General features: G+C 40.5%; 1 protein-coding gene across 2 annotated transcripts in view; it reads right to left on the bottom strand.

Annotated features, from left to right (window-relative positions):
- The window catches only part of ANK3 (ankyrin 3), a 750,492-nt gene that overhangs the window by 154,761 nt on the left and 575,808 nt on the right, over positions 1 to 19,923 (bottom strand). For both annotated transcript variants that reach the window (XM_018042183.1, XM_018042184.1), the window contains 6 exons: positions 19,565 to 19,663; positions 17,291 to 17,389; positions 13,818 to 14,015; positions 12,040 to 12,138; positions 11,669 to 11,767; positions 5,015 to 5,212 (listed from right to left, as the gene is read on the bottom strand). In XM_018042183.1, the coding sequence (XP_017897672.1) occupies positions 5,015 to 5,212; positions 11,669 to 11,767; positions 12,040 to 12,138; positions 13,818 to 14,015; positions 17,291 to 17,389; positions 19,565 to 19,663 (792 nt within the window). The remainder of the gene's footprint in view (positions 1 to 5,014; positions 5,213 to 11,668; positions 11,768 to 12,039; positions 12,139 to 13,817; positions 14,016 to 17,290; positions 17,390 to 19,564; positions 19,664 to 19,923) is intronic.

The following is a 19,923-nucleotide window of genomic DNA, read 5'->3' as shown; positions in this document are numbered from 1 at the left end:
AATTTTTATGCTAAAAAAATGTTATAGAGTAAGTTTATATATTAGCATGTGACAACACTGTTATTGCAGGCTTACTGAAAAATTTCAAACATCCTCAGAAGTGGAGGGAATAGCCTGAACCTTGTGTACTGATCACAGACACAGCAATTATCAAGTTTCTCCTCTCCTTGCTTCATCCAACTCTACTTTCTGTATGTTCTTTTCTTTGCAGAAGTATTTTAAAGCAAATTCCAGACATTATATCATTTTCCTCTTATGTATTTCAGTGTTCGCTTTTTTTAAAAAAATAGAGACTTTTAAAACTCAAATTATGCAAGAGTTTTAATGCATTACTAGTGATATTAGCTTTAGCAAAAATTAAAATAAAAATTGTTTATAAACTGTTACTGACACATGATGATAACATTTTCTCCATTAAATATTAAAAAGAAGGCTGGAAAACATTTTCTGTATGTTGCTTCTGGGTAGGAAAGATGGTCTGTGAAAGCTAATATGAAGTCTATTTCATGAGAATTTAATATGTAATATGAAGTCTGTCTCATGAGAATTTCAAGATCATTTTATGAGACTGGGTATTTGAAATGGACTCTACCACAGAATGGACAGGCTACGTGGTTATTCCAATGGCCAAGAAAAAAATCACTAAGACTGTACTCTGGCTTAGAAATCTTCTGTAGCTGCATTTTTTCATAAATAATATTTAAGAGAAAGTAAGCTGGTGTAAGTGCTTCCAGATTCTTTTCTTTCATCCATCATGAACACAGAAGTTCATGTCTTTTGTTTTTTTTTTCCTAAAATACCTAACCAGACAACCATGGCACATGTTTTAAATATAAAATTTAAAAAATTATTTGATTGCGCCTTGTAGCATGTGGGACCTTGGTTTCCCAACTAGGGATCAAACCCGTGGCCACTGCAGTGGGAGCTCAGAGTCTTAACCACTGGAACTCCAGGGAACTCCTAGAGGTTAATGTTTTCAGTCCTGGAGGCCTTCCTCCTCCTCCGCCGGCATCTGTGCAGCAAGACCATCAGCCTGTCCCACTTGTCAGGGGAAAGGAGAGAGCCAAATGCAGCGTCAGGAAGAGCACACGGCATGATTTATTTAAGGGCTGCTATTCTATCAAACACGTGACAGGACTCAGGAAGAGCCACTCACTCCAGGCTTTCTGAGTCTGTTTACAGACTTTCGGAAGAAGCTCACCCAAAGTGAATACAGAGGAAACAGAAAAAGGCGGAGTGGTGCCTTCACTTGAAATCCAAGAAAAATAAGCCTGGGGCCAAAACTGGCACCACCCAAACACTGACATAATCAGAGAACAATGTTCCACGTCCCACTTTAGAGGCAACAGATATTTTCAGCCATAACATTTTGTCAAAGTGTCACAATCCCCCCTTCTAAGTGTGAGACTTTTCTCAAGCTTCTGGAGAACTTTGCTGAGTCGTTTTCAGCATGGTTGGGGAAGGTATTGTGGCCTGTGCTCTCCTCTCTCCTGTTTCCCCAGGTACGTTCATGCTGCCCCGGGGATGACCTACTCCACCTTTGGCACAGAGTCACCTCCAGCTTTCCCGGGCTTCTCTCCCTCTCCCCTCATCTCGAAAAGGGCCTCATTGTTACTATTTATGTGCAAACCCTCTATGTGCTCACTTCTATTGAAAGCATCATAATCTCACATTAAAACCCTTTTCTGGTCTGCCTTCCTCAAACCACTGTGAGCTTGTTGAGGCAACTATTGTACCTTTAATGTAAAACCAAGGATTAAAGTATCTATAGAATAGCATTTAATCCATCTACTAATTAAGTCAGAGGAAAAAGCAAACAGCTTTTGATAAAATAGGATAAATTAAATAAAGAAAGATCATTTTTGTATTCATGATTTTTTTTTTAAATGTGATGGTTAAAACAGCCCTGTTTGAGTTCAGAAGTTATCTGTTAATCTTTTATAGAGTTTTGACCACAGCTCATTTTTTAAATGGCATTTGTTAAAAATAATATATTTTATTTTAAATAAAATAAACTTGGGATAGCAATAGCTTCATTTCATAGTCTATTAGCTGTGTAAAGAAGTACAGCTACTTGTGGTCTTCAAAATTCATGTGGGAAAACATCAAAAGCAAAACGGAATCCAATTAAACAGTAGCACTTCAGCAGGAACTTAGGTTCGTGGTTCCTTTTTCTTAAAATCTGAGAACTGCTGGTGAATAGTAAGAAAAGAAATAAGTGAAAACAATTGAGTATTTAGTTCAATGTAACTTTTCACAGAAGCTAAATCTTTTAATATTCATATTTTTAAAGATTTTTTTGACATGCACCATTTTTAAGGTCTTTATTGAATTTATTACACTATTGCTTCTGTTTTATGTTTTAGTTTTTCACTCATGAGGCATGTGGGATCTTAGGGGCCCCTGCTAAGTCGCTTCAGTCGTGTCCGACCTCTGTGCGACCCCATAGATGGCAGCCCACCAGGCTCCCTCGTCCCTGGGATTCTCCAGGCAAGAACACTGGAGTGGGTTGCCATGTCCTTCTCCAGTGCATGAAAGTGAAAAGTGAAAGTGAAGTCGCTCAGTCATGTCCGACTCTTCGCAACCCCATGGACTGCAGCCCACCAGTCTCCTCTGTCCATGGGATTTTCCAGGTGCCCAGGCATCATACCTGGACCCCCTGCAGTGAAAAGTCTCAACCAATGGACTGCCAGAGAAGTTCCTCAATATTCCTTGTTTAGCAAGGAAATAAAGTCTAATGTGAAACGGGGAGGTAGGATGAGGAGGGCGGGGTGATGGGACAATAACTGATGTCTAAAACTTTGGAAACTCAGAAAAACAGAATTCTTCTTGAGTAACAGAATTCTACTGATTCTCTTCTTTCACACCATAACTTATACTTGATACAGAAAATGATGAGAAAGGAAGCAAAGACTTACAAATACTTTTGTATTAGACAATTTCTAGGAATTGTGAAGTTCTTAAAAGTTCTGTAAGTACCATGCGCTGAAGGAAACCCAGAAACTTTCCTTGGTGGTATATTGCTTAGGTAGAGTTTATTCAGGAAGGCAGTTGGACACTTCCAGGCTTCCTTGGTTTGGAAGGTGCCTTTCGGTCCTGAGAATTCCCTTGCTAATGTTCAGTCTACCGAAGTAGACACTGAGGAATTCTTTCTAAAGTATTCTCAGTCTAAATTTTTTAAAATAAAAATAGTTTTAAGGTGAATTCAATGCTATATATATATATATATAACAACGAGTTGGCTAAAAGAATTTAAAAAGAAAAAAAAGTTAGTTACACTATACATTGGTGTCAAACCTATGGAAAATGTTCACTTGTTAACTAATTGTTCAGGCCTATATTGTCTCTGGGAGAGTTAATAAGAGGGCTTCTAAGAAAACATATACTAACGGAAGCCAGAAGGCGTGTCAATCTGAGAACGCCACGTCCTCCATCTCACTAAGACCAGTAGAATTTTGTAACAAACTATTATAAATCTGGTTTGTACATTAGTATATGAACCTTAGAAATTCAACAGCTTAAACAAACCCTGATTATAATGACTATTTGAAATTGCTTTGTGATTCCCATTAATGCTGGGACATATATCCCAAAAGAAATGTTTAAAAAGAAAGATATAAGAAGAGAAAATCAGTAAACCAAGAGAAAAAAAAAAAAAAAAACTGTTTGTTCTGCAATGATCACAAAGTATTTTCAAGATATGAAAAGTAAGAAAAGGTTTCCATTTACTTACATATGTCTTTTCATTTATAGAATTTGTTAAATCGCCTTGGTGATTAAGATTAGTGCATAACCTTTCCCCCAAACTGTAAAAAGTCTAAAATTAAGATAATTATTCTTTTTCTACTTAGAAAAAGGTACTAAATGTTATCTCAGTTCACCTTCATGACATTTCTAGGAAGTAAATATTGTGGGCATTGTTTATTAGAGGATAGAACTAAGGCTCGGAGAGGTCACGTGACTTGTCCAATCAAGTTATACATCAAGCAGAAGTCAGATTTAGGATTTATACCCAGGAGACTCAAAGCCTCCACGATTACAAAGTATAGGCCACATATACTAAAATATTAAAACTCCTAAAGACTCGTTGCCGTAATTATCTTGAAACTCTCCTCCAATATCTGAGCTATGGCTGCGAAATGTCACAGCTGTGCTGTCACCATTCTGTAGAGGAGAAGCTAAATGTCAGGGAGTTTGGATTATCAGGTATTTGGGGGCACTCTTGCAGATTTCTGTTTTATCTGAAGACTTAGGAGCATGGGTCTGGAATTCTGGGTGAATCTCAGACTCAGGTATTAATAAGCAGGTCAACAAAACCAAATTCTCTGATAACACAGTGAGAGGCTGTAACCTCATTCCTGCTAATTGTGGGCTGGACTTTTCACAAACCTTTTTACTAACCAAGGAGAGTCAAATGCAAGGGTAGGGGAGTGTAAAGACTTTGAGGAACAGAGACTTAAAGGGTTGACTGGAACTGCCAATTTACCTACAAAGACTAACTTTTTGATCTACTGAATAAATGAGCTACTCTAAATTTCTGTTACTAAAGTGAACTTTCTGAAGGCAGACCTGCTCCTAATTTCTCTTTTTAACCTAAGACTTAAAACTAGGACAAGCAAGGAGTTTCACCTCAAATGTTTCACCTTATGACTTGTAATTTACAACTTATAGCCCCTTATTTACTGTATTCTGGTGAGGTCACAATGTTGCCCTTTGACTTAATATTGTAACAAAACTTCACATTATTAGAAAAATTTTATGGACCTCATTTTTATGGCTATAGCATATATACTCACCTATATGACTTGGCAATTACTGACTTAGCATTCTCTTACTGTTTAAAGACATTTTTTCAAGTTTTTCCTATGATAAATAACATTTTGATAAATATCTTTATGCATACTACACTTTCCACATTCTATTTGATTTGAATTCTTCATGATTTCTTAGTGATCTTTCTGGAGGTGAGGTTTCATTGCATGGTATGCTTTGCAGAGAAAAAAAAAAAGGTTACCTTATTGCTCAAGTTCACATTAGCATTTCTGGTGAGGAGCAGTGACACCATGTCCACGTGTCCTTCCTGAGCTGCAAGATGGACAGAAGCAATTCCTTGCCGGGTAACTGCATTTGCATCAGCACCATATTCCAGCAGAGTTGTCGCTATGTCCATCTGGTTCTTTTTGGCAGCGATGTGCAGTGGTGTATAACCATTCTGTCAACACAAACCACTTGGTCACATGTCCAATCACGAGATAAAAATGTGTGCATTGCATTTTCAAATAGTCTGTTTCCCTTTCTAACGATTTTCTTTGATCGTTTAAAAAATCATGATCGAGTAAGCCAACACTGAGAAATCAAGAAGTGTTATTAATGTCGTTCCCTTGGGTTGCCTGCATATCTAAATGGGGAAAACATTCTACAGACAGTTTAGTTCAAGAGTCAGAGAACCAGTGGTTTTATAAATGGGAGATGGCAATCCCTCGCACGGGCAGTATGTAGCTGCTCAGTAATTATTTGCCTTATGTATCAATGACAGAAAAACCCAATTAGAAAACAAATGGTGCCCCTGTAGCTGGGGCCATTATCCTACCTTTAAAATCCCTTCAATAGTCTATTGCTTACATGTTGAAATGTTTTATTTTTACAGGAGACAAGATACTATAGTCTACTCCCATTTGCCCCTCTGATGGCCTCCTTTATGAAACTCCAGTTTCTACGTCATGCTTTAAATGTTTTGGTCCCCAAAACAACATATGGCTCTTGGTTCTGTCTTGCTTTATCCTACAAAGGATTCTTTTCTCCAACACAACATGCCCTTGGGGCCAATATCATTCAGTTGAAGGTTCAGCTCAAGGGTCACACCCCCATGAAGTGTTTTACCTCCCCTTCACCTCTTACACCTGCCCCCCACTTGACTGACTCCAGTCTAAATCCTGGATATATTTAGCGGCACTCTTCTTCATGCATCTGTCTCCTTCTACTAAAATGCAAAGTTGTTGAGAGCATAGGTTACTCCAAACTTCTTTGTATCTCCACTGCCTGGTGGTGACTGGCAAATCCTTTGACTTGAGTGAAGTTTATCAGAGCTTTCAAAACACCCTGGGCTCCTTCTCTTGGTTGATCCCTGATGCTCAGAGGGGGAAGGAACCAAAATTCCTTTGCCAAACTGTTCATAAGCTGCCTCAACAGCCCTCAGAGTCCTCTGTCCTAATAAAGAAAGATCCCAGCCTATGGAATGCTCCTGCCTCTCAGTCATTGAAGAGAAGCAGATTACATTTTGACACAGGCCTGAATCTGATTATATAAAACATGCCAATGAAAAATTAGAATTTTTTTTTTTTGGTTCGGACAAGAGGATTTAGAGAAAGAAAACAGAGGGAAAAAAAAAAAGAATAATTGGAACTTATACAATACAAAGAGAATTTCTATTTGAGAATATGATCCAAACCTGGCCAACAGATCAGTTACAATCTTTCCAAGCCACACGGACGGTTCAGAAACAACTCAGAGGGCAGTGGGAGCTGCTGGATCACTTGTCGGCGAGTCTACTATAATTAACCCTCACATTTATGTCATTGGTTTCTTCTAGTGTGACAGCATTTTTCACTTGACAAACATTCTTTCAATAATCAACTGCAGAAGATCTAGGCTGTTGGATATCAACCTATATCAACCGGGAAGTGGAAATGCCACTTCCAGACTCTTCTGAAACCAGCCTCTGCCAAGCGGGATGGATGGGTCAGGGTAGAAGATCTTATATCCCTATTTTTAGTTTTGACCTGCTGCCATCTGGAAACCCCAGCTGACCTGAGAAGCATTTGGCCCTCTGCTCAGACACACCCTAAAGAGATCGTCTTCAGAGCCAAACGCAGAGCTCTGGATTGAGCCCAACTCTACAGTGAGTGACAGGAAGGGGTGAGCTGTTTTACTACCCTCCCAGGGACGGCGGAGCCTGGTGGGCTGCTGTCTATGGGGTCGCACAGAATTGGACACGACTGACGTGACTTAGCAGCAGCAGCTATCCCTGAGGAAAAGGGAAGATTCGCAAAGCAGTGCTAGGAAACTTGATTAGTCAAGACTCTAACAGTAGCTACCTAGAGTGGTAAGCACAGATGAAGTCAGAGTCTAGTTTCCAACCATGCATCTTATTTCTTTTTGCTTTTGCTACTGACATAACCTTCAAGTTCAGTAACTGCTTCACCTCTACTGGCGATTGTGACAATCTTCTTGATTACTTTTAACTCCACCAAAAAAAAAAAAAAAAAAATCATACGCTCTTAAATAAAACAGAGAGGCTCTGGTGTCTCTGTAATATACACCAATTCTAGACAAGCTATTCATTATTACTGAGGGGTTTATCCTGAGCTCCTTTCCGGAGGTACAAACAAAAGTATAAAGCAAGGGAAAAACAATTCAGGGTATTATTTTAGAATGGATAGTTCATCTCAGAAAGACTTAAATATTTCAAATGATAAATGAGTAATTAATCTTGGGATCTATAATAAAAATTTCTAAATTCCTTAAGCTCTTTCTAATTTCTAGAACCAAAGGATTCTTATTTGCCATACCAAAGGAGACAAATACATTTATCAGAAAAGATATAAAACAGTGGGAGATTGAACTAAAGAATAATCTTAATACTTTTTCCTTCTCGATGCAGAGGACAAAGTGCATGCCATGTGTCCTTTTGCATTTCACGATAAAAACAAGAGCAAAGGTAAATATAAATTATAAGCGAAGTAACATATTTAGCATTGCTGCTGCTCAGTCATTTCAGTCGTGATGGACTCTTTGCAACTCCATGGACTCTGTCCATGAGGATTTTCCAGGCATGAGTACTAGAGTGGGTTTAGCACTATACTTTATCTATCCCTCCCAAATTTTCACAACCTCTACTGATCCATGTTAGTAGTTATACCGCACATTTTATGAAAGAGAAATCTCACCAATAGTTAAGTTACAGCTCACTAGACCTTCCACAATCTGTGTCCAGGTTACACCTAAACTCAAGCCAACCCTCTTTCCAGCACAATGTCCTGCCTCAGGAAATAGATCTGGATAAGATGGATTAGAGGAAGCAAACTAGTTTTTCAGCAATCCCCTTTGTCCTCCATTACCTAAAGTCACACTGTGTTTCCAGGACATGTATGACTAAGAAAATATGTTGCAATTCTACAAAAGAAAGGGCAAAAAGAACACATCATATTCTCTGAAAACCAAGGATGTAAGCTGTGGAAGTTTCATGGAAGTCACCACTGTCATATCCATCTGCATGACTGGCTCTGATGAGTTTTGTCCCTCCCTCCTCAGCAATGCTTAAATTCAGAAATGCTGTAGCCTCCCGAATGGAGGCTATTTACCTCCCCTATAGCCATTCTCCCTCCCTTCCTTAATAAAATAACCTTTGCTGTGCATCCAGCTAAAAACTACATTTCCCAGCTTCCCTTGCAGAAAGAAGTAGCCAATGAAACGTAAGGAGAAATGTGGAGCTACTGAGAATGCCCTGTTATCTGTCTTTATGGCCTTTTGCTTGAAAAGGGGACCTGGCAGCACAAGTGGCAATATCTGGAAGACAGACCCAAAAAAAGAATCAAACTGAAGAATCTTCAACCCTCTGAAAACTCTGAACCAGCATCAATAATTGCCTCCCTCCAGACTGTATATGACAAAAAAGTAGAACCTCATCAGTTTAAACCACCATAGCTAGGTCTTTTTTTCTAGCAAGTGAACCAAATCCTAACTGATAGAACTGGCTTTTACTCAGGATCAAAGTCTAGAAAAACCTTCAGAACAGGATCACTGTCTCAGAAAGTAGGGATGGTTGGACAAGCAAAAGAGATGGCATTTCAGAGGCTCTCACGGCTATGGGAAAGAGAATGAATGTCCTATTGGGAAAGCCTGTGCTCAGTTGACTATAAAAGATATGCCTAAGGCTAAAGGGCTGTTGCTGCTGCTGCTAAGTCGCTTCAGTAGTGTCTGACTCTCTGCGACCCCATTGATGGCAGCCTACCAGGCTCCCCCGTCCCTAGGATTTTCCAGGCAAGAACACTGGAGTGGGTTGCCATTTCCTTCTCCAATGCATGAAAGTGAAAAGTGAAAGTGAAATTGCATAGTTGTGTCCGACTCTTAGCGGCCCCATGGACTGCAGCCCATTAGGCTCCTCCGCCCATGGGATTTTCCAGGCAAGAGTACTGGAGTGGGGTGCCATTGCCTTTTCCGAAAGGGCTGTTAGAAGGAATTAAAGAACTGTTTTTCTACTCTTTGTTAAAGATATTGTGCAGATAGGGAAACATGAAGTCTTGTTGGACAAACACAAACCTGGAAATCAATTGGAAATGAAATACATCAACTATTGACCTATTTAAGAGTTACTTGTGGATGGAAAGATGGACGGGACTCATTTTGCTTTAGTTATTACTTATGCCTTCTGTCAATTCTAAACTGCTTAGCACTAGTTGTGACAAAATTCTTGCTTTCATGTGGAGAATGAATAGCTCACTTATTAATTATTTACTGGCTGCCTACCACAAACCTGAGGGTATTTAAAAGAAAAATGGCCCAGGTTCAAAACCGTATGGAAATAAACAAGTGAAATAGATAGCTATCAAATTTCATTGTAAATTTTTAAAAATTGCGGTAAAATTTACATTACATAACACTTACCATTGTAACCGTTTTCAAGTGTACAGTCAACAGCACTAAATACATTCACATCGTTCTCCACTATCTCTGTCCGTCTCTAAACTGAAACTCCACCCACTAAACACTAACTCCCCAGTCCTCCCTCTACTCAGCCCCTGGCAACCAGCATTCTACTTTCCATTTTGACACGAAATCATCGTGTTTGTCCTTTGCTGTGTCTGGCTTATTTCACTCAGCATATCTCTGAAGCTTCCCTGTGGGCCCACCAGTAAAGAATCCGCCTGCCAATGCAGGAGATGTGGGTTCAATCCCTGGGTCGGGAAGATACCCTAGAGGAGGAAATGGCAACCCACTCCAGTATTCTTACCTAGGAAATACCATGGGCAGAGGAGCCCGGTGGACTACAGTCCATGGGGCTGCAAAGAGTCAGGCATGATTTAGTGGCTAAACAACAGTATCTCTGAGGTTCATTCATGTTGCAGCATGTGTCAGAATTCCCTTCCTTCTTAACTCTGAATAACATTCCATTGCATGTATATACATTTTGTTTAGCCATTTATCCTACCATAGAGACTTGGATGCTTCTACCTTTTGGCTACTGTGAGTAATGCTGCTTTTCATGGCTTTATGATAGAACATCAGAGTTGGAAATTATGGGAAAAAGTCACTCAAATGAAAAGAAGTCTGGGGGCTTGATTTTGAATTGCAGAGTTCACTGGGTACAATTCTGAAGAGGATGGGACAAGAGGTGGCTGAGAATTACAAGAAAAGAAGTTCTGAAGAGAATATTCATTGGAAGGACTGATGCTGAAGCCAAAGCTGCAGTACTTTGGCCATCCACTGTGAAGAACTGACTCGTTAGAAAAGACCCTGATGCTGGGAAAGATGGAAGGCAGGAGAAGAAGGGGACGACAGAGGCCACGATGGATGGATGGCATCTCTAACTCAATGGACGTGAGTTTGAGCAAGCTCTGGGAAATGGTGAAGGACAGGGAAGCCTGGCGCTGCAGTCCATGGGTGGCAAAGAGTCAGACATGACTGAGCAACAGAACAAAAACTATATTCAGTTCAGGTCAGTTGCTCAGTCGTGTCCGACTCTTTGCGACCCCATGAACCGCAGCACGCCAGGCCTCCCTGTCCATCACCATCTCCCGGAGTTCACTCAGACTCACGTCCATTGAGTTGGTGATGCCATCCAGCCATCTCATTCTCTGTCGTCCCCTTCTCCTCCTGCCCTCAAACTGTATTAACCTATCTTTAAACAAACTCTTTATGATTTGCCCCTCAAATTAGCATACCAGAGTCATAAGAAAGCCATTCACTCTACGTATCTCTTTTATGAGAAATCTCTGTTGTCTACTGGTAAAAAATGACCTAACACTAAGAATAAAGATTCTCTAACTGTATAACATAGGGTTCTATTTTCAATATCCTGTGATGAACTATAATGGAAAAGAATATGAGAAAGAATGTCCACATCTATATAACGGAATCACTTTGCTGCACAGCAGGAATTAACACAAACATTGTAAATCAACCATATTTCAATAAAATCAATTGAGAAAAGAATAAAGATTCTCCTTAGCAGTAATAACAACATGTAAGCAAAACCTCCCAACTTATTAAACACACATAAACCACTCAAAGGCAATGTTTTATGGCCAGAAAATATAACACATATTTTAAAACTTTGACAAATGAGAACTTTCTTACTCCCTGAAGCTGCATTTCTGTTTTTCATCTGGCTAAAGAGGACTTCAACTTTTTTTTCCTGAGTTTCCCCCAGGCTCCAGAATGTCCTAGATTTTCAAGGAATATCAGTGGACAAGTGAATATTTATTGAGCATCTACCACAGGAGTTGACTAAATAGCTGAAGGCACGGATTTCCTAAGGCTGCTTATATTTCCATAATCTTTAAGTGGTGCCTAAACCAGGGGGTGCTCCACATGAACCCAAAGTAAATACACATAAAGAGACTGGAGGACACGGTTCCTCGGTCTCGTCATGCTGCTGAATGACAGGTACCTTTGCAGCCGCGTGGGGTGAGGCTCCTTGGTCCAGAAGCAGAAGAGCCACTTTCTGATTATCGTAATGTGCAGCCACATGCAGTGGAGTTAGCCCGCTCTGAAAACACGTGCAGAAACAACAACAAGGGTCAAAGTGACAACGCCAGAGGCCTAGATTTAGGAGACGGGATTAGATTGGATACAGCACAAGGTGTAATTTACATTCCAGTGTCAACAATACGTGGACTTCCTATTTCTGAAGTGATCTTCATCCTAAGAGGCTTAAATGTGGATTAGTTAACAATTTAGGTGGCTGTCAGTGAATATTAGCAAGCGCTTGTGTGGTTATCACGGGGGTGGCCTGTTGGATGTTGGCCGATGACCTCATACCTTCCCAGCAGCATCTGGAGACGCGCTTTTCTGTAGCAGGAGATTGGCTACTTCAAGCTTCCCATATTTTGCTGCCACATGAAGGGGAGTAAATCCTTTCTGAAAAGAGTACCATAAAAATAATACCATAAGCATAAGAGAAACATAAAAACAGTAACAATAGAGGTGATACAAAGGCATCACTTTTCTGGAACTGATGCGTTATTCTAATGGTGAAGAGCAGTGCAGCCTATATTTAAGGATCAGGACTGGTAGACAACAGTGAAAGAGTCTCCTTTTCAACGAAGATGAGCAGGATATTTAATCTTTCTCTCTCTGCTGGCTCAGCCACGAGATACTAATCTTGGCACTCCTCAGGTATCTGACAAGGAGGAATTTGGAAAGATGGAGCTGGGGCTTATTCAAAGGCCATTTGGGGATTTCACCTTGTGGGAAGAAGAGGTTGCAGGGTCCAAGCCAGTTTGGATTTGGAGGGCTTGGAAAAATCCAGGGCAAGTCTGAACCTCCCATAATATCATATCACCAGAAAAGAGCCTCTCTTCACCCTTTTCTCTGTTTCTGCATATATATATTAATACATGTCTGAAGATATGACCCGGTCCTTGTGTGTAGGAGTCAAAGGTTCTCATACCTCAGCTACTGCAGGTGAACTGAATCATAACACATGGTTCTATCCAGTAAATATGTGAGTTGGATGCCGAGAGTTGAGTAGCTCCTTTCCCTTCCAGTTCCCACAAGGATCTGGGTATCAGCCAGTTAGTTACTATGCACCACTAGGGCTCCAAGCACAAGGCAGGGACTAGAGGGTTATCAACATATTTGACCTCATGGGACTATAGCCATAGAGACAGGGGCAGCTGGCATGGTGGAAGGGCTGCAGCACTCAAAATGTCATCACTCATTACTCTTTTTTCTCACATGGTAAGTAAGATCCAGGAACTTGCAACTCTACTGAAGAGTCTAAAGAATCACAGGGGATAAATTTTGAAGAAGTCATAGTTTGTTCAGATAATTTTCCAAGTATTTGCAAATACTGTAATTATCTTCAGCATTGATCGCACATTAATGCTTCTTCTTTGCCTTCCAATAGGAGAGTATAACACCAGTTTCTAGCTTTCTGAGACATGCCATGGGCCAGGTCATCTTGCTATCACATTGCCAGGTTTACAAAGGATCAAAGAAAAACTCTAAATTTTGCATTCTGCACTTAAAAAGCAACTGTGTGTGTGCTGGGGGGTGGGGGCAGTTATTACTGCAAAGCATCAGAGTTGAGATTTTTAAAAAACCACAGATCAGAAAAGACAGCAACAACAACAAAGCAGCAATAACAGCAAGCCAAGAAAAATCTACGTCCTGCTTTGAAAGTACTATAGAAGCCATCAACCAAGTGGCTTGGATAATGTGGTCTGTCTACCTGGCCTCAGCAAGAGAAACCTGTGGCTGTGTTTTTAAACCACCATTTAAATCTATCCAATAATTTGCAAGAAATATCTGACTGCGGACATCAATAAAGGTTCATTAGAAGATAATAAAATGTAAGGTATATACACACACAAGCTATCCCGCCCCACCCCAGGGTTTTGCTGGTCCTGTTAATCCCGGGATCCAAGCATATACGCTGTTGTACATAGCTTTTCTACCTATTACTTTTCTAATAGCTTTTCTAGTAATAATAGGAATAATTAATAATTAATAGCTTTTCTACTATTACTGTGCAGGCAACTGTAAAGAGAAGGTGTCTGGGGGCCACAGCAGGATTCTAAGGCTGACTTTCACACCTTTGTTGTTATAGCTAAAGATGCGCCGTGATCCAAAAGGAAAGCTGCGACGTCTTCGTGTCCCTCTCGCGCTGCGAGGTGCAGTGGGGTGTACCCCGAAGTCGTCGCTGCATTTGGAGATGCTCCTTGCTGCAGCAACTGCTGTACTATATCCGCTTTCCCCAGTCGGGCAGAAATGTGGAGTGGGGTTTGGTCATCCTAAAGGGCAAGGTAAGAATGCAGGTCTGATGAACTGAGAAAACAATCATCATGAAAAATACAGCAAACTTCGCTGCTTGGTATGAGAGGCTACATTCAACTCTTTGATACAATACTAAAAAGAACCTCATCTCTCTTTTTCTTTAAGTTTCAGAAAGGTGGTGATGGTGAATTTAAGCACCTTAAATACCCTTTGAGTAACCTATTAGAATGAGAATTGTGAAAGGCATTTCTTTTAAGAAATTATCCCCACTCACTCATCCCTGCTATACTTTATCAATTTTTTCACCTCTAATGATTCTTTTTTGGTGGGAGAGGGGACATAAGGGAATGTATCCTGGGAAAACTGCAATACCTGGGAGGGATAACCTCCACCAGTTATCACGTACTCATATAGAATGAATTATTCTATTGGTGGGACTGCCTTCCCACAATCAAAAGTGGGGAGATGGGGGCAGAACAGGATGGTTGAGGAAGGCTCCCAGCTAAGAGGTCTGATGAGGGCTGATAACCATTTTTCCCTCTGCTTGCCGAGTTGTCATCCTGGCATAAGCTGGATCTGCCTGGAATGGAGGGCCCCCTATTACAGTTCACCTAAGGACATGAGGCACTCATAAGTCCTGCACCCTGAGGGCCTTATCCTTACATTGGAAGTACATCTTTTCCTCGTTTGCCCAAAGATGCTCTCTGGAGAGAAATCCCCTACTAGAATGTGAGCAAGTCCAGGTCAATACTTTGGGTAGGGCAAGTAGACAGTTGAGGCTGGAGCGCAGGACACTGCTTTGCAAAGGTAAGTAAAAGGAGGGTCAAGGTCAAAGCAAGAGGGTCTATGTAACTAGTAGGAAGTGTGAGAAGTTAGTGGAGATGCCACAGGAAGAAGAGAAACACTGAAAATAGAAAGAGATAACTGCTAAAACAAAAACTCTCATATAACTCTACTACTGCCACGACCACTGTTAAATATCAACTGAGCGTGTGCATGCCCCAGGTTCTGCACTGGTACTCCACTTGCATTAATTCATTCATCATCACAGCTACTCTATCAATTACAACTGTCATTATTCCCATTTTGTATATGAGGAAACAAGAGGAGGGAATGGGGCACAGAAATGTTAACTTACCCAGTGTTACATGGCTAGCAAATGATGGACAAAGATTCAAAGCCAGGCAGTCTGGCTGATGCATACTGTCTCTTTAATGAAATAACTAAAAATGTTCTGGTCGATTTCAGCTTGTGGGTTAAACCGTTTCCTAGATGACATGCTTCATATGTAACAACACTCAAAAATGTGAGGTTTCTTATAACGGTAGAGTACAGCCTCTCTTAACCATTCCACTTAACTGATTTAGCAGATTAACCACCATCCTTTAGATCAGGGGTCAGAACAGTAAAATCAAGGGGCCAAATCCGGCTGCCACTTGTGTTTATAAATAAAGCTTTATTGAAACACAGTCCTGTCCATCTGCTGATGTATTAAATTATGTACTGTCTACCGCTGCTTTTGTTCTGTAATAACAGAGGTGAGTGGCTGTGACAGAGACTGTGTATACTGAGAAGCCTAAAATATTTACGATTAGATGCTTAACAGAAAAAGTTTGCTAAGCTCTGTTTCTAGGTCCTCTGTAAAATCTACCAACTGGCACCACAGTACATTGGACACTCAAGGTTATGGTCTGCTGCCTAGAACATCACCGTCTTTGTACCCACATGCGGACTGCATGTTTACAAAGATCACTGCATGTTACAAATATATATAACTATATATTTATATAGTTAAAAACATAACTATTTTTATATTTTATAAATGTTTTTAAATATTAAAATAAATTTTATAAATATAAGCATATATAAATTATAAAAAACATAACACTTAACAGGTAAAATAGAAGTATGAAAGGAAAGGCTTTATTTTCCCCTAAGAATACTAAGGTATAAGCCTTGGAGAGCGTTGGTAGAAGTTGATAAATACCAATTATGGTCAAATTAGCTATGGGTAGGAAAGCTGAATGGGCTTCCCAGGTGGCACTAGTGGTAAAGAAACACACCAGAAAATGCAGGAGATGAAAGAGACACGGGTTGGATCCCTGGGTTGGGGAGATCCCCTAGAAGAAGGCACGGCAACCCACTCCAGTATTCTTGCCTGGAGAATCCCATGGACAGAGGAGCCTAGCAGGCTACAGTCCATAGGGTTGTGAAGAGCTGGACATGACTGAAGCGACTTAGCTTGCATGCATGCAAGAGAACTGGATAAACTAGAGGAAAATGTTAAAAGTCAAGAAATGTTCTACACTCAGACTGCTTCACAAACGCTTCAGTTTCCTCTCCATTTAACCCTAAACTAGAAACTGCAAAGTAAATACATAAATGAGAAATAAATGTCCATTTGTATATTGAAGGGCTAAAATTAAATGCCTTAGGTATTTATATATCTATGATTCCTGACCAAAATTGCCATTTGATAATCAGACCAACTGCACAGCCAGACAGTGACAGCGAGTTTCTTCTAGTGATGCAGAGAATGACGCATTCAAACTCAGTCCTGACATTCTTCTATACTCCATGTTCTGTGAACAACTCTGACCAAGTCTCAGAGTTTATGGTTTAACAACTTGTGGAGAAAAGGTTGCTGCTGCTGCCGTTTAATCGCTAAGTCATGTCCAACTATTAGCAACCCCATGGACTGTAGCCCACCAGGCTCCTGTGTCCATGGGATTTCCCAGGAAAGAATACTGGAAAGGGTTGCCATTTCCTTCTCCAAGGGATCTTCCTGACCTAAGCATCAAACCTGAGTCTCCTGCATTGGCAAGCGGATTCTTTACCACTGAGCCACCAGGGAAGCCCTGCAGAAAAAGTTAAAACTCCCCTTTCCCTTTTGTGGCTGTGACAGCTGACATCTAAGTCAACCAAAAGAACTCAATTGTGCTTCCAAACTATGCCTGTGCTAGAAACTTTGTGCACGAGCCGTTCTTCACAGAGTGCAAACAACTCTGGGCCAATTCTAGCCTTGGTTTCTAAGCTGTTAGGGATGAGCAATGTGCCAAGGACACAGAGTTCTTTCTGGCACAAAGCTCTTGTTCTATTTCATTTTGTTAAATAATTGAGTGGACATGGGCCGCGAGGGGATGTTTTCAATATCCCTGGGGTAGAGACTATTGTCATTGGTGATGGTCATTACTCTAGAAGAGTGATCCTGGAAGAGAGCATGCATATGTTTAAAGGTTTTATTAAAATCATTTCTTCTCTTGGTAGCACACAAGACACGCATGGCACATACCTTAGCTTTAGCTTCTACCTGAGCTCCGTCTTGTACCAGATACCGCACGACTTCGGCCTGGCCGGACCGAGCGGCCATGTGTAGGGCTGTCTCTCCTCTCTGGGGAACAGGAGTCAAAGTGAGTTAAAGACAGCTCTGAAGACTGGCATATTTTCTTTACATAAAGTTTGTTATGGAGGTTTTTGTTTAAATAAAAAGTAGTCCCAAGCACTTCCTTACTGAAACTAGGGAAGAAAGGAAATGAAATGCCCAAGAATTGCCCAGGAGCCTGGCCAATGATGGAAAACTTCAGCGTGAAGTCCACGCAGCATGGCAGGACTGGAAGCTCAAAAATCTACAATGCTGCGTCACTGGGGGTTCAAAGGCAGTTGCCACAGGACCAAGAAGGAGAGTGGATGAGCGAAGAGGGCAGGTGGAGAGTGCTCTTGGAGGGAGGCACCCCTACCTGGCATGGGCAGACTGCGGCAGTAAATATTCAGGATGCTAGTTGTATCATGCCACACCTTTCTATTTTTCAAAAATAGTAGCAGTGTGGGATATCTGTGTACATTTCTTGAGTGTTGGGCAAAAAATCAGAGTTCAAAACAAAACAAGAAGTGCTGCATAAGCAACACAAAATAAACCCAAGGCCAGATTCGACATGTCCTTGGTTTGCATTCCCAGCTTTATCTCAACAGGTCCTTATCCTATTCTTTGAGCATTATCCCAAGGGGTTCTTTTCTTTGTCACTGGACTTCCCCCACCTCTGCGGCTTTTCACCAAGTAGACTTCTATTCAGATGATCTCATTTTTAAAAATGAAACAACATAGAAAACACACATGGATCAAAATGTTAAAAATGTTAAAATCAAATATATTCTTCTACACAGAAGTGATGCCCACCTTTAAATTGCTTTTATAAATTTTGCTGGGCTATGTAGGATATTCATCTCCATGGAAGGATATGCAGAGATAAGGTTCACATGGAAGTTGCTGCTGTTATTACTGGAAAGGTTCTGAGGATGGCGCTGACCACGTTACCCAGTGTTTCCCTTTGTAAGGGAAAACACTCTCTCCCTGGCATAAGTACCAGGGAAGACTGCATTCAGCTGAGATCTGGTCTGTTTCTGTCTTGTGGACGTGCTGAGCCCAGCTGCTGGAAGACACAGAGCCTCACAGGACGTCTGCCTTCAGGGCAGAGGCACAGGGTCTTAGGGTTCACCCTTTCTGTGCCAGCATGTCGTTTGTTTCACTTTTATTTCTTTAGTGCCCATGAATCCAACTAACGTGCTTATGCTTGTGTCTGGGGTGCCAATATTATTAGGATGCTAAACTTAAAAGCCTATGAAACAAGGTCAAGGGCCACACGCAGATCGAGAGTAATAAGCTACTCCTTTGACATTTACTATGTTCCACGGGTTTGTGACCCAATATCAAGCACACTAAAGAGAGATTACTTCAAAGTTACTTGAAATCAGAATAAGAAGAGTGTTAGAACTACTTTCTCACATGCCATACTTATCTGTTTTAATTTTACTGGAGTATAGTTGATTTAGAATGTTGTGTTAATTTCTGCTGTACGGCCAAGTATGACTGACTCAGTTATACATATATATATATATATATATATATATATATATTCTTTATCATATTCTTTTCATTATGGTTTATCACAGGATATTGAATATAATTCCCTGCACTGTATGTATGACCTTGCTTATCCATTTTATATAAATAGCTTTTATTTATTAATTCCAAACTCCCAAGCCTTCCCTCCCAATCCTGCTCCCCCTTGGCAAAGACAAGTCTGTTCTCTGTGTCTGTGAGTCTGTTTCTGCTTCATAGATAGGCTCATTTGTGTCATATTTTAGATTGCACGTATAAGTGAGATCATATGGTATTTGCCTCTTTCTGACGTACTTCACTTAGTATGATAATCTCTAGGTCTGTCAGTGCATGGAACTTCTTAACGCTTCTATTGAAAAAGAAGACTCTCCCTTTCCAGAAAACTTTATTTTTTAAAGTTTTTTTTTATTTTTTTAAGTTTTAATATTATGAAGTATAATATTCAGTAGTAAGCTAAACAGCCCCTAAGTCTTAGCAACTGGTGACCAGTTACTGACTGAATGGATCTTGCCTTTGAAGCAAAGGAAACCACAGGTATTCTCAAAATTCTGTCCTTTTAAGTAGTCAAGTAATTAATTTACTTACAACAAAAATAAGTAGGTTGAGAGTAATCTCTTCCAGTTTCAAAAATACTCACAACTGGGCTTGCTTTGTTCACAGGGTACTTACCACGTTAGTGGTGTTTGGTGAGGCTCCATGATGCATGAGTTGCGACACGATATTTACATGCCCCATGAAGGCAGCAACATGGATTGGGGTAAGGCCCGACTGGGGGAGGAAAGGGAAATGTCAGCTTGTGGGCTTATTTTCAGAACGATTTGTCTTCCTGCTTATCTGTCTGTCTGCAACTTTATCCATCCATCCTTTCACATTAAGAAAACCAATTTACTGATCAGATCAGAAAACATCTAGACATCACCATCACGTCTTAGATTCTATATGGCAAATGTAGCAATAATCATCATTTCCCCAAAGCAGGTTCCGTGATTATGAAAGGCCTACGTCATCACCATTAAAGACTTATTTCA

The sequence above is a fragment of the Capra hircus genome, chromosome 28 (assembly GCF_001704415.2).
Source record: "Capra hircus breed San Clemente chromosome 28, ASM170441v1, whole genome shotgun sequence".
In the NCBI taxonomy this organism is placed as follows: Eukaryota; Metazoa; Chordata; class Mammalia; order Artiodactyla; family Bovidae; genus Capra; species Capra hircus.
This window is presented reverse-complemented; position numbering and strand designations above follow the sequence as displayed.